Source organism: Oncorhynchus clarkii, unplaced genomic scaffold (assembly GCF_045791955.1).
Source record: "Oncorhynchus clarkii lewisi isolate Uvic-CL-2024 unplaced genomic scaffold, UVic_Ocla_1.0 unplaced_contig_800_pilon_pilon, whole genome shotgun sequence".
In the NCBI taxonomy this organism is placed as follows: domain Eukaryota; kingdom Metazoa; phylum Chordata; class Actinopteri; order Salmoniformes; family Salmonidae; genus Oncorhynchus; species Oncorhynchus clarkii.
This window is the reverse complement of record NW_027258016.1, coordinates 53,220-66,499: the sequence shown is the minus strand read 5'-3', so window position 1 is coordinate 66,499 and position 13,280 is coordinate 53,220. Positions and strand designations below refer to the sequence as shown.

General features: G+C 43.6%; 1 protein-coding gene across 6 annotated transcripts in view; it reads left to right on the top strand.

The window, feature by feature from the left end:
- The window catches only part of LOC139394518 (rab-3A-interacting protein-like), a 63,697-nt gene that overhangs the window by 31,111 nt on the left and 19,306 nt on the right, over positions 1–13,280 (top strand). For 5 of the 6 annotated variants that reach the window (XM_071142601.1, XM_071142602.1, XM_071142603.1 and 2 more), the window contains exons 5-6: positions 9,151–9,246; positions 9,669–9,746. In XM_071142601.1, the coding sequence (XP_070998702.1) occupies positions 9,151–9,246; positions 9,669–9,746 (174 nt within the window). The remainder of the gene's footprint in view (positions 1–9,150; positions 9,247–9,668; positions 9,747–13,280) is intronic. The other variant, XM_071142607.1, reaches the window with a different exon arrangement.

Genomic DNA, 13,280 nt, shown 5'->3' with positions numbered 1-13,280 from the left:
GGTAATCAAGCCTACCACTGTAGTGTTGTCTAAACTTGATGATTGAGTTGGAGGCGTGCATGGCCACGCAGTCATAGGTGAACAGGACGTACAGGAGAGGGCTGAGAACGCACCCTTGTGGAGCTCCAGTGTTGAGCATCGGTGGAGTGGAGATGTTGTTTCCTACCATCACCACCCGGGTGCAGCCCGTCAGGAAGTCCAGGACCCAGTTGCACAGATCGAGTTCGAGACCCAGGGTATCAAGTTTATGATGAGTTTGGAGGGTACTATGCTGTTGAATGCTGAGCTGTAGTCAATGAACAGCATTCTTACATAGGTATTCCTCTTGTCCAGATGGCGATTGCATCGTCTGTGGACCTTTTGGGGCGGTAAGCAAATTGTGGTGGGTCTAGTGAATCAGGTGGGGTGGAGGTAATATGATCCTTGACTATTCTCTCAAAGCACTTCATGATGACGGAGGTAAGTGCTTTCTTGGGAACAGGAACAATGGTGGCCATCTTGAAGCATGTGGGGACAGCAGACTGGTATAGGGTGTGATTGAATATGTCCGTAAACACACCAGCCAGCTGGTCTGCGCACGCTCTGAGGACGCGGCTAGGGATGGCGTCTGGGCCGGCAGCCTTGCGAGGGTTAACACGTTTAAATGTTTAAATGTTTTACTCACGTCGGCCACGGAGAAGGAGAGCCCACAGTCTTTGGTAGCGGGCCGTGGCGGTGGCACTGTATTGTCCTCAAAGCGAGCAAAGAAGTTGTTTAGTTTGTTTGGAGTAAGACTTATGCGACGGGGCAGACAAATACTTTGTCTCTATACTGACGCTTAACTTGTTTGATTGCCTTATGGAGGGAATAACTACACTGTTTGTATTCGGCCATGTTCCCCAGTCGCCTTGCCATGATTAAATGCGATGGTACGTGCTTTCAGTTTTGCGCGAAAGCTGCCATCATTTCACGGTTTCTGTTTAGGGAAGGTTTTAATATTTGCAGTGGGTACAACATCTCCTATACACTTCCTTATAAACTCGCTCACCGAGTCAGCGTGTACGTCAATGTTATTGTCTGCGGCTACCCGGAACTTTCCAGTCCACGTGATCGAAACAATCTTGAAGCGTGGAATCCGATTAGTCAGACCAGCGTTGGATAGACCTAAGCACGGGCGCTTCCTGTTATAGTTTATGCCTGTAGGAGGGGAGCTACAAGATGGAGTCATGGTCAGATTAGCCAAAAGGAGGGCGGGGGAAAGCCTTGTATGCATCACGGAAGTTAGAGTAGCAGTGGTCGTGCATGTTACTCGCTCGTGTACTGCAATCGATATGCTGATAGAATTTAGGTATCCTTGTTCTCAAATTAGCTTTGTTAAAATCCCCAGCTACAATAAATGCAGCCTCAGGATATATGGTTTTCAAGTTCCTTGATGGCTGTCTTGGTATCCGCTACGGGGGATATACACGGCAGTGGCGATAACCGAGGAGAGTTCTCTTGGGAGTTAATACGGCCTGCATTTTATTGTGAGGAATTCTAGGTCAGGTGAACAAAAGGACTTGAGTTCTTGTATGTTACAATTACACCATGAGTCCTTAATCATGAAACATACACCCCCGCCCTTTTTCTTACAGGAGAGATGTTTGTTCCTGTCGGCGTGATACACTGAAAATCCCGTTGGCTGTACGGACTCCGACAGCATGTCCCCAGCTAGCTGGCCATGTCTCCGTGAAACAGAGCACGTTACAATTCCGGATATCTCTTTGGAAAGCAGCTCTTGCCCTGATTTCGTCTACTTTGTTAACTAGGGACCGGACATTAGCGGGTAATGTACTCGGAAGCGTTGGGTGGTGTGCGTGCATCCGAAGCCTCACTAGAAGACCGCTCCGGCGCCCACTCCTCCTCCGACGGCGTTGTTTTGGATCGGCCTCTGGGATCAGTTCAAATGCCCTGAGAGGTGCAGACAAAGGATCTGCTTTGGGAAAGTCGTATTCCTGGTTGTGCTGGCAAGTTGACGTCTCTCTGATATTCAATAGCTGTTCCCGACTGTATGTAATAACACTTAAGGTTTTCTGGGCTAACAATGTAAGAAATAATACTTTAGAAAATGTTTAAATACTACGCAGTTTCCTAAGGACTAGAAGCGACGCTGCCATCTCAATAGGCGCCATCTTCCTATTCTGTCTCTTCATTCAGCCTCTTCATTCAGCCTCTTCATTCAGCCTCTTCATTCAGCCTCTTCATTCAGCCTCTTCATTCTGCCTCTTCATTCTGCCTCTTCATTCAGCCTCTTCATTCTGCCTCTTCATTCAGCCTCTTCATTCAGCCTCTTCATTCTACCTCTTCATTCTACCTCTTCATTCTACCTCTTCATTCAGCCTCTTCATTCTGCCTCTTCATTCTGCCTCTATCAGAGCAGCATATTAGAACCACAAACAGGAGTTTGTTCACGTGTCAATTATTGCTTCAAACGTTGTTGTTGTTTTTACCTCTGTTTCTTCTGAACATTCTAACTCTCCCGCTCTACACTGGTGTGCCAGACAGAGTCAAGGTGTCATCTCACTACCTGATTTAGAGATCTCTGGAATGAAATGGTGTGAGAGAGACGCAGCTGCCAGTTGCACCCACATTCTGTCTGTCTCAGTCCTGCTGCTCAGAGCAGGGATGTGTGAGAGAGAAAGAAACATTGCAAGACGGAAGGAGAGCGAGAGAACGAAAGACAGAAAATCATGAGTGAAAGAGAGCGGGGTGTGAGAGACAGACAGTACAAACTACTGTACTAGAAGGTGGTGCTGAATCACCAGCTAGCTACTGTACCCAGAAGGTGGTGCTGATTCACCAACTAGCTACTGTACCCAGAAGGTGGTGCTGATTCACCAGCTAGCTACTGTACTAGAAGGTGGTGCTGAATCACCAGCTAGCTACTGTACTAGAAGGTGGTTCTGAATCACCAGCTAGCTACTGTACTAGAAGGTGGTGCTGAATCACCAGCTAGCTACTGTACTAGAAGGTGGTGCTGAATCACCAGCTAGCTACTGTACCCAGAAGGTGGTGCTGATTCACCAGCTAGCTACTGTACCCAGAAGGTGGTGCTGATTCACCAGCTAGCTACTGTACTAGAAGGTGGTGCTGATTCACCAGCTAGCTACTGTACTAGAAGGTGGTGCTGAATCACCAGCTAGCTACTGTACTAGAAGGTGGTGCTGAATCACCAGCTAGCTACTGTACTAGAAGGTGGTGCTGAATCACCAGCTAGCTACTGTACTCAGAAGGTGGTGCTGATTCACCAGCTAGCTACTGTACCCAGAAGGTGGTGCTGAATCACCAGCTAGCTACTGTACTAGAAGGTGGTTCTGAATCACCAGCTAGCTACTGTACTAGAAGGTGGTGCTGAATCACCAGCTAGCTACTGTACTAGAAGGTGGTGCTGAATCACCAGCTAGCTACTGTACTAGGTGGTGCTGATACACCAGCTAGCTACTGTACCCAGAAGGTGGTGCTGAATCACCAGCTAGCTACTGTACTAGAAGGTGGTACTGAATCACCAGTTAGCTACTGTACTAGAAGGTGGTGCTGAATCACCAGCTAGGTACTGTACTAGGTGGTACTGAATCACCAGCTAGCTACTGTACTAGAAGGTGGTACTGAATCACCAGCTAGCTACTGTACTAGAAGGTGGTGCTGATTCACCAGCTAGCTACTGTACTAGAAGGTGGTGCTCATTCACCAGCTAGCTAATGTACTAGAAGGTGGTGCTGAATCACCAGCTAGCTACTGTACTAGAAGGTGGTGCTGAATCACCAGCTAGCTACTGTACTAGAAGGTGGTGCTGAATCACCAGCTAGCTACTGTACTAGAAGGTGGTGCTGAATCACCAGTTAGCTACTGTACTAGAAGATGGTGCTGAATTACCAGCCAGCTACTGTACTAGAAGGTGGTGCTGAATCACCAGCTAGCTACTGTACTAGAAGGTGGTGCTGAATCACCAGTTAGCTACTGTACTAGAAGGTGGTGCTGAATCACCAGCTAGCTACTGTACTAGAAGGTGGTACTGAATCACCAGCTAGCTACTGTACTAGAGGAAACCCCAGTATCCCCTGGAGGCTCCTTCAGTTCCATTAGCATCATGGAAGTCCTGGATTATAACTACAGCCATTAGACTGGACCTCATTCACTATCACAGATGTTCCAAATCAGACCACTCCAATGAGGTGCAGGGTCATGCTACTAGCAGGGTGGTCCGGGGGAGGTTAGATTGAACCAATCAGTCATCCTCAGGTGTTCTTATTGACCACTGTTGTCCTGTTGCCAGTGTCTCTTCCAGTAAGGAGAGGGAAACGTTGTGCAAACACTCAGTTCCTCCTTCCCAATCAGTTTAAGGCTGTGGGTCTGTACAGCCTTAACAGGTGACCAGCCGATCACAGACAGACAGGTAAATCACTGATTCCCCCAGACAGTCTACGCAGCTCAGACAAGTTGTCCGCTCCAGAACCAGCAGGGTCAGCCCCTTTCTTCCTCTCCTTCCATCTCATCCCACCCTTACCTTCTTCCTCCTTTCCTGCCGTTCCCTGCCCATTCTCCCTCCACTTCCTGCGTTGATCACTACTACTATCTACCTCCCTCCACTTCTTGCGTTGATCACTACTCTCACCCTTCTCCCTCTGTCGGCATGGCGATGACCTTGTGTTCGATGAGCGAGAGGGAACCCTGTCCGGGCGTGTGTGTGTGTGTGTGTGCACGCTGTAAGCCAGCTCCCACTACTAATCTGAGCCATTGAATAATAAATAAAAAGGCCCAGCCAGCCAAGGGAGTTGGTGTTTATCCTTCCAGATGCTTATTGTTGTTTCCCATGGTCTAGAATACCACTAGTGTCTGTTTGTTGTTTACCACTAGTGTCTGTCCTGTTGTTTACCACTAGTGTCTGTCCTGTTGTTTACCACTAGTGTCTGTCCTGTTGTTTACCACTAGTGTCTGTCCTGTTGTTTACCACTAGTGTCTGTCCTGTTGTTTACCACTAGTGTCTGTCCTGTTGTTTACCACTAGTGTCTGTCCTGTTGTTTACCACGGTCTAGAATACCACCAGTGTCTGTCCTGTTGTTTACCACGGTCTAGAATGCCACCAGTGTCTGTCCTGTTGTTTACCACTAGTGTCTGTCCTGTTGTTTACCACTAGTGTCTGTCCTGTTGTTTACCACTAGTGTCTGTCCTGTTGTTTACCACTAGTGTCTGTCCTGTAGAATACCACTAGTGTCTGTCCTGTTGTTTACCACTAGTGTCTGTCCTGTAGAATACCACTAGTGTCTGTCCTGTTGTTTACCACGATCTAGAATACCACCAGTGTCTGTCCTGTTGTTTACCACGGTCTAGAATGCCACCAGTGTCTGTCCTGTTGTTTACCACTAGTGTCTGTCCTGTAGAATACCACTAGTGTCTGTCCTGTTGTTTACCACGGTCTAGAATACCACTAGTGTCTGTCCTGTTGTTTACCACGGTCTAGAATACCACTAGTGTCTGTCCTGTTGTTTACCACGGTCTAGAATACCACTAGTGTCTGTCCTGTTGTTTACCACGGTCTAGAATACCACTAGTGTCTGTCCTGTTGTTTACCACTAGTGTCTGTCCTGTTGTTTACCACTAGTGTCTGTCCTGTTGTTTACCACTAGTGTCTGTCCTGTTGTTTACCACGGTCTAGAATACCACTAGTGTCTGTCCTGTTGTTTACCATGGTCTAGAATACCACTAGTGTCTGTCCTGTTGTTTACCACTAGTGTCTGTCCTGTTGTTTACCATGGTCTAGAATACCACTAGTGTCTGTCCTGTTGTTTACCACTAGTGTCTGTCCTGTTGTTTACCACGGTCTAGAATACCACTAGTGTCTGTCCTGTTGTTTACCACGGTCTAGAATACCACTAGTGTCTGTCCTGTTGTTTACCACGGTCTAGAATACCACTAGTGTCTGTCCTGTTGTTTACCACAGTCTAGAATACCACTAGTATCTAGTCCTGTTGTATTTGGTCAGGCCCTGGAAAGTTATTTAACTACTGGGTTTGTTAACAAAACAATGTGTGAAGAGGTGTCACCTTGCCAGAGGAGAGGACTAGTAATCCCTGTGTGTGTGTGTGTGGCTGTAGCTCTTCACATATAATTACTGGGTGAACAACTGTTACTGCATCAGCATGTGGGTGGTGTTGGTGGGGGTTAGTGGGTGTAGCCTCACTATAAAGTTATATTTACTAAGAAGCAGCAGGTCAAATGGACACAGGATGTTTCTGTTGTATTATATGACATGGACAACACCCAGTTTATACAGCCTACAGTGGATGTCCATGTTCCTTCCAGGAAGTAGTATAGAACAATAAGGGCCACACACTGTTAACTTCTCTAGGGTAGGGGGCAGCATTGGGAATTTTGGATGAAAAGCATGCCCAAATTAAACTGCCTGCTTCTCAGCCATAAAAGCTAGAATATGCATATAATAGTATATTTGGATAGAAAACACTCTGACGTTTCTCAAACTGTTTGAATGATGTCTGTGAGTATAACAGAACTCATATGGCGGGCAAAAAGTTTAGAAAAATCCAACCAGGAAGTGGGAAATCTGAGGTTTGTAGTTTTTCAACTCTTGGCCTATCGAATACACAGTGTCTATGGGGTCATATTACACTTCCCAAGGATTCGACTAGATATCAACAGTCTTTAGAACCTTGTTTGATGCTTCTACTGTGAGGTGGGGGAGATTGAGAGGGAATTGAGTCAGAGGTCTGCCAGAGAGCCACAAGCTCAGTCTCGCGCGTTCATGTGATAGTTAGCTCTGCTCCATTGCATTTCTACAGACAAAGGAATTCTCTGGTTGGAACATTATTGAAGATTTATGTTAAAAACATCCTAAAGATTGATTCTATACATCGTTTGACATGTTTCTACGGACTGTAACGGAACTTTTTGACTTTTTGTCTGCCCCTAGTGATCGCGCGTCGTGAGTTTGGATTGTGTACTGAACGCGCTAACGAAAAGGAGGTATTTGGACATAAATGATGGACATTATCGAACAAAACAAACATATTTATTGTGGAACTGGGATTCCTGGGAGTGCATTCTGATGAAGATCATCAAAGGTAAGTGAATATTTATAATGATATTTTTGACTTCTGTTGACGACACAACATGGCGGATATCTGTTTGGGTTGTTTTGGTCTCTGAGCTCCGTACTCAGATGATGCTTTTTCCGTAAAGTTTTTTTGAAATCTGACACAGCGGTTGCATTAAGGAGAAGTGGATCTAAAATTCCATGCAAAACAGTTGTATCTTTTATCAATGTTTATTTTGAGTATTTCTGTAAATTGATGTGGCCCTCTGCAAAATCACCGGATGTTTTGGAACTACTGAACATAACGCGCCAATGGAAACTCCGATTTCTGGATATAAATATGAACTTTACCGACGGAACAAAACATACATGTATTGTGTAACATGAAGTCCTATGAGTGTCATCTGATGAAGATCATCAAGGGTTAGTGATCAATTTAATCTGTTTCTGCTTTTTGTGACTCCTCTCTTTGGCTGGAAAAATGGCTGTGTTTTTCTGTGACTTGGCTCTGACCTAACATAATCGTTTGGTGTGTTTTCGCCGTATAGCTTTTTTGAAATCGGACACTGGCTGGATTTACAACAAGTGTATCTTTAAAATGGTGTAAAATACAAGTATGTTTGAGGAATTTTAATTATGGGATTTCTGTTGTTTTGAATTTGGCGCCCTGCAGTTTCACTGGCTGTTGACGAGGTGGGACACTACCGTCCCACGTACCCTAGAGAGGTTAAATATCCCTTCCAGGAACCAGTATAGAACAATAAGGGCCACACACGGTTAAATATCTGTTCCAGGAACTAGTATAGAACAATAAGGGCCACACACTTAAATATCTCTTCGAGGAACTAGTATAGGACAATAAGGGCCACACACTTAAAGATCCCTTCCAGGAACCAGTATAGAACAATAAGGGCCACACACGGTTAAATATCTGTTCCAGGAACTAGTATAGAACAATAAGGGCCACACACTGTGAAAGATCCCTTCCAGGAACTAGTATAGAACAATAAGGGCCACACACTGTGAAAGATCCCTTCCAGGAACTAGTATAGAACAATAAGGGCCACACACTGTGAAAGATCCCTTCCAGGAACCAGTATAGAACAATAAGGGCCACACACGGTTAAATATCTGTTCCAGGAACTAGTATAGAACAATAAGGGCCACACACGGTTAAATATCTGTTCCAGGAACTAGTATAGAACAATAAGGGCCACACACTGTTATATATCTGTTCCAGGAACTAGTATAGGACAATAAGGGCCACACACTGTTATATATCTGTTCCAGGAACTAGTATAGAACAATAAGGGCTACACACTGTTATATATCTGTTCCAGGAACTAGTATAGGACAATAAGGGCCACACACTGTTATATATCTGTTCCAGGAACTAGTATAGAACAATAAGGGCCACACACTGTTAAAGATCCCTTCCAGGAACCAGTATAGAACAATAAGGCCACACACTGTTAAATATCTCTTCCAGGAACTAGTATAGAACAATAAGGGCCACACACTGTTAAATATCTGTTCCAGGAACCAGTATAGAACAATAAGGGCCACACACTGTTAGATATCTCTTCCAGGAACTAGTATAGAACAATAAGGGCCACACACTGTTAAATATCTGTTCCAGGAACTAGTATAGAACAATAAGGGCCACACACGGTTAAATATCTGTTCCAGGAACTAGTATAGAACAATAAGGGCCACACACGGTTAAATATCTGTTCCAGGAACTAAGTATTTTATTGCTCTGAAATACATTTACTGTACAGGGTAATATATTATTAGGGTAATATAAACGTTTTGATTTCAGCTATCGAAACTTGGCCTGCTGTCAACTGAACTGTGTGTGTTTCCAGTACATGCCTGTCTTAAGAAGTGTACACACACAACATTCACACACACCAAGTCACGGTTCCATTTCACATTTTTGATTTGTTTCATCTTATTTCGGCTGCTAAAATAAACCACATTTGATTTTTCCTTGGTCATTATTATTACCTGGTCATTTATATTTACGTTCATCACGTTTGTGTTTGTCCGTTTTTTTGTGTTTTTTTTTTTCATTTCTTAAGGATGTTAAGTTGAAAGACGAGGAGTGTGAAAGGCTTTCTAAAGTCAGGGACCAACTGGGCCAGGAACTGGAGGAGCTCACTGCTAGCCTGTTTGAGGTTGGTCCCACCGGCTAATTCATCCCCCCCAGAAACACTGAGACGGCCCTCCTTGTGATCAGTGTTTTGGCTTTGCTCCTCCCTTCTCTTACGTAGCTAGATTAACAGTTTCCATCCTCTCTCTAGGTCTCCTTTGTCTCTCCTCCCTTCTCTTACGTAGCTAAATTAACAGTTTCCATCCTCTCTCTCTTTCTCGGTCTCCTTTGTCGCTCCTTTCTCCTGTTTTCAAAGCTCTTGGTAGTTTGTAAAGACACTAACCTGCTTTTCTCTGGGTGTTTGGTGCCAGCTGTGACTCTGACTCAGGTTGTCTTGACTTGTGTTTGGTTGTTGGGTTCTCTATTTTGTGTCAGAAGTCAGTAGGGGTTAGAGGTCAGGGCGATGAGTGACGCATTGTGGGTCTAACGTCTCGTGCCTTCTTACAGGAAGCTCACAAGATGGTGCGTGAGGCCAACATCAAACAGTCGACGGCTGAGAAGCAGCTGAAGGAAGCTCTGAACAAGGTGAGGACTGAACCATTCACAACCATGTTCAGTACTACTGTGTCTACATGACTGTTACCCTCATGGAAATGGAGTGGCTGACCCAGTCTGATGGTCTTCTAATGACAATTCTGCAGGTGTGTCTGGGATAATTTATGTGCTGCCTCTTCACTAAAGGTGTCAGTCACACCACTGCAGCCTCCCGGCTGGCTGGTAATGGGAGCCACAGGAACGTACTGACTGTAGTGCACCATGTCTGGCTGCTTTAATAGCAGGGTGTATCATTTCTGTGAGTGATAGCAGTAACAGTCCTGTAGATCATATCCTATCAGTCTGACAGTAACAGTCCTGTAGATCATATCCTATCAGTCTGACAGTAACAGTCCTGTAGATCATATCCTATCAGTCTGACAGTAACAGTCCTGTAGATCATATATCAGTCTGACAGTAACAGTCCTGTAGATCATATATCAGTCTGACAGTAACAGTCCTGTAGATTATATCCTATCAGTCTGACAGTAACAGTCCTGTAGATTATATCCTATCAGTCTGACAGTAACATTCCTGTAGATCATATATCAGTCTGACAGTAACAGTCCTGTAGATTATATCCTATCAGTCTGACAGTAACAGTCCTGTAGATCATATATCAGTCTGACAGTAACAGTCCTGTAGATCATATATCAGTCTGACAGTAACAGTCCTGTAGATCATATATCAGTCTGACAGTAACAGTCCTGTAGATTATATCCTATCAGTCTGACAGTAACAGTCCTGTAGATTATATCCTATCAGTCTGACAGTAACATTCCTGTAGATCATATATCAGTCTGACAGTAACAGTCCTGTAGATTATATCCTATCAGTCTGACAGTAACAGTCCTGTAGATCATATATCAGTCTGACAGTAACAGTCCTGTAGATCATATATCAGTCTGACAGTAACAGTCCTGTAGATCATATATCAGTCTGACAGTAACAGTCCTGTAGATCATATATCAGTCTGATGGTAACAGTCCTGTAGATTATATCCTATCAGTCTGACAGTAACAGTCCTGTAGATCATATATCAGTCTGACAGTAACAGTCCTGTAGATTATATCCTATCAGTCTGACAGTAACAGTCCTGTAGATTATATCCTATCAGTCTGACAGTAACAGTCCTGTAGATTATATCCTATCAGTCTGACAGTAACAGTCCTGTAGATTATATCCTATCAGTCTGACGGTAACAGTCCTGTAGATCATATCCTATCAGTCTGACAGTAACAGTCCTGTAGATCATATCCTATCAGTCTGACAGTAACAGTCCTGTAGATCATATATCAGTCTGACAGTAACAGTCCTGTAGATTATATCCTATCAGTCTGACAGTAACAGTCCTGTAGATCATATATCAGTCTGACAGTAACAGTCCTGTAGATTATATCCTATCAGTCTGACAGTAACAGTCCTGTAGATTATATCCTATCAGTCTGACAGTAACAGTCCTGTAGATCATATATCAGTCTGACAGTAACAGTCCTGTAGATTATATCCTATCAGTCTGACAGTAACAGTCCTGTAGATCATATCCTATCAGTCTGACAGTAACAGTCCTGTAGATCATATCCTATCAGTCTGACAGTAACAGTCCTGTAGATCATATCCTATCAGTCTGACAGTAACAGTCCTGTAGATCATATCCTATCAGTCTGACAGTAACAGTCCTGTAGATCATATCCTATCAGTCTGACAGTAACAGTCCTGTAGATCGTATATCAGTCTGACAGTAACAGTCATGTAGATTATATATCAGTCTGACAGTAATAGTTCCTGTAGATCATATCCTATCAGTCTGAAAGTAACAGTCCTGTAGATCATATCCTATCAGTCTGACAGTAACAGTCCTGTAGATCATATATCAGTCTGACAGTAACAGTCCTGTAGATCATATATCAGTCTGACAGTAACAGTCCTGTAGATCATATCCTATCAGTCTGACAGTAACAGTCCTGTAGATCATATATCAGTCTGACAGTAACAGTCCTGTAGATTATATATCAGTCTGACAGTAACAGTCCTGTAGATTATATCCTATCAGTCTGACAGTAACAGTCCTGTAGATCATATCCTATCAGTCTGACAGTAACAGTCCTGTAGATCATATCCTATCAGTCTGACAGTAACAGTCCTGTAGATCATATATCAGTCTGACAGTAACAGTCCTGTAGATCATATCCTATCAGTCTGACAGTAACAGTCCTGTAGATCATATATCAGTCTGACAGTAACAGTCCTGTAGATTATATCCTATCAGTCTGACAGTAACAGTCCTGTAGATCATATCCTATCAGTCTGACAGTAACAGTCCTGTAGATCATATCCTATCAGTCTGACAGTAACAGTCATGTAGATCGTATATCAGTCTGACAGTAACAGTCCTGTAGATTATATCCTATCAGTCTGACAGTAACAGTCCTGTAGATTATATCCTATCAGTCTGACAGTAACAGTCCTGTAGATCATATATCAGTCTGACAGTAACAGTCCTGTACATCATATATCAGTCTGACAGTAACAGTCCTGTAGATCATATCCTATCAGTCTGACAGTAACAGTCCTGTAGATCATATCCTATCAGTCTGACAGTAACAGTCCTGTAGATCATATATCAGTCTGACAGTAACAGTCCTGTAGATTATATATCAGTCTGACAGTAACAGTCCTGTAGATCATATCCTATCAGTCTGACAGTAACAGTCCTGTAGATCATATCCTATCAGTCTGACAGTAACAGTCCTGTAGATCATATCCTATCAGTCTGACAGTAACAGTCCTGTAGATCATATATCAGTCTGACAGTAACAGTCCTGTAGATCATATCCTATCAGTCTGACAGTAACAGTCCTGTAGATCATATCCTATCAGTCTGACAGTAACAGTCCTGTAGATTATATATCAGTCTGACAGTAACAGTCCTGTTGATTATATCCTATCAGTCTGACAGTAACAGTCCTGTAGATTATATCCTATCAGTCTGACAGTAACAGTCCTGTAGATTATATCCTATCAGTCTGACAGTAACAGTCCTGTAGATCATATCCTATCAGTCTGACAGTAACAGTCCTGTAGATTATATATCAGTCTGACAGTAACAGTCATGTAGATTATATCCTATCAGTCTGACAGTAACAGTCCTGTAGATTATATATCAGTCTGACAGTAACAGTCCTGTAGATCATATCCTATCAGTCTGACAGTAACAGTCCTGTAGATCATATCCTATCAGTCTGACAGTAACAGTCCTGTAGATCATATCCTATCAGTCTGACAGTAACAGTCCTGTAGATCATATCCTATCAGTCTGACAGTAACAGTCCTGTAGATCATATATCAGTCTGACAGTAACAGTCCTGTAGATCATATCCTATCAGTCTGACGGTAACATTCCTGTAGATCATATATCAGTCTGACGGTAACAGTCCTGTAGATCATATATCAGTCTGACAGTAACAGTCCTGTAGATCATATATCAGTCTGACAGTAACAGTCCTGTAGATCATATATCAGTCT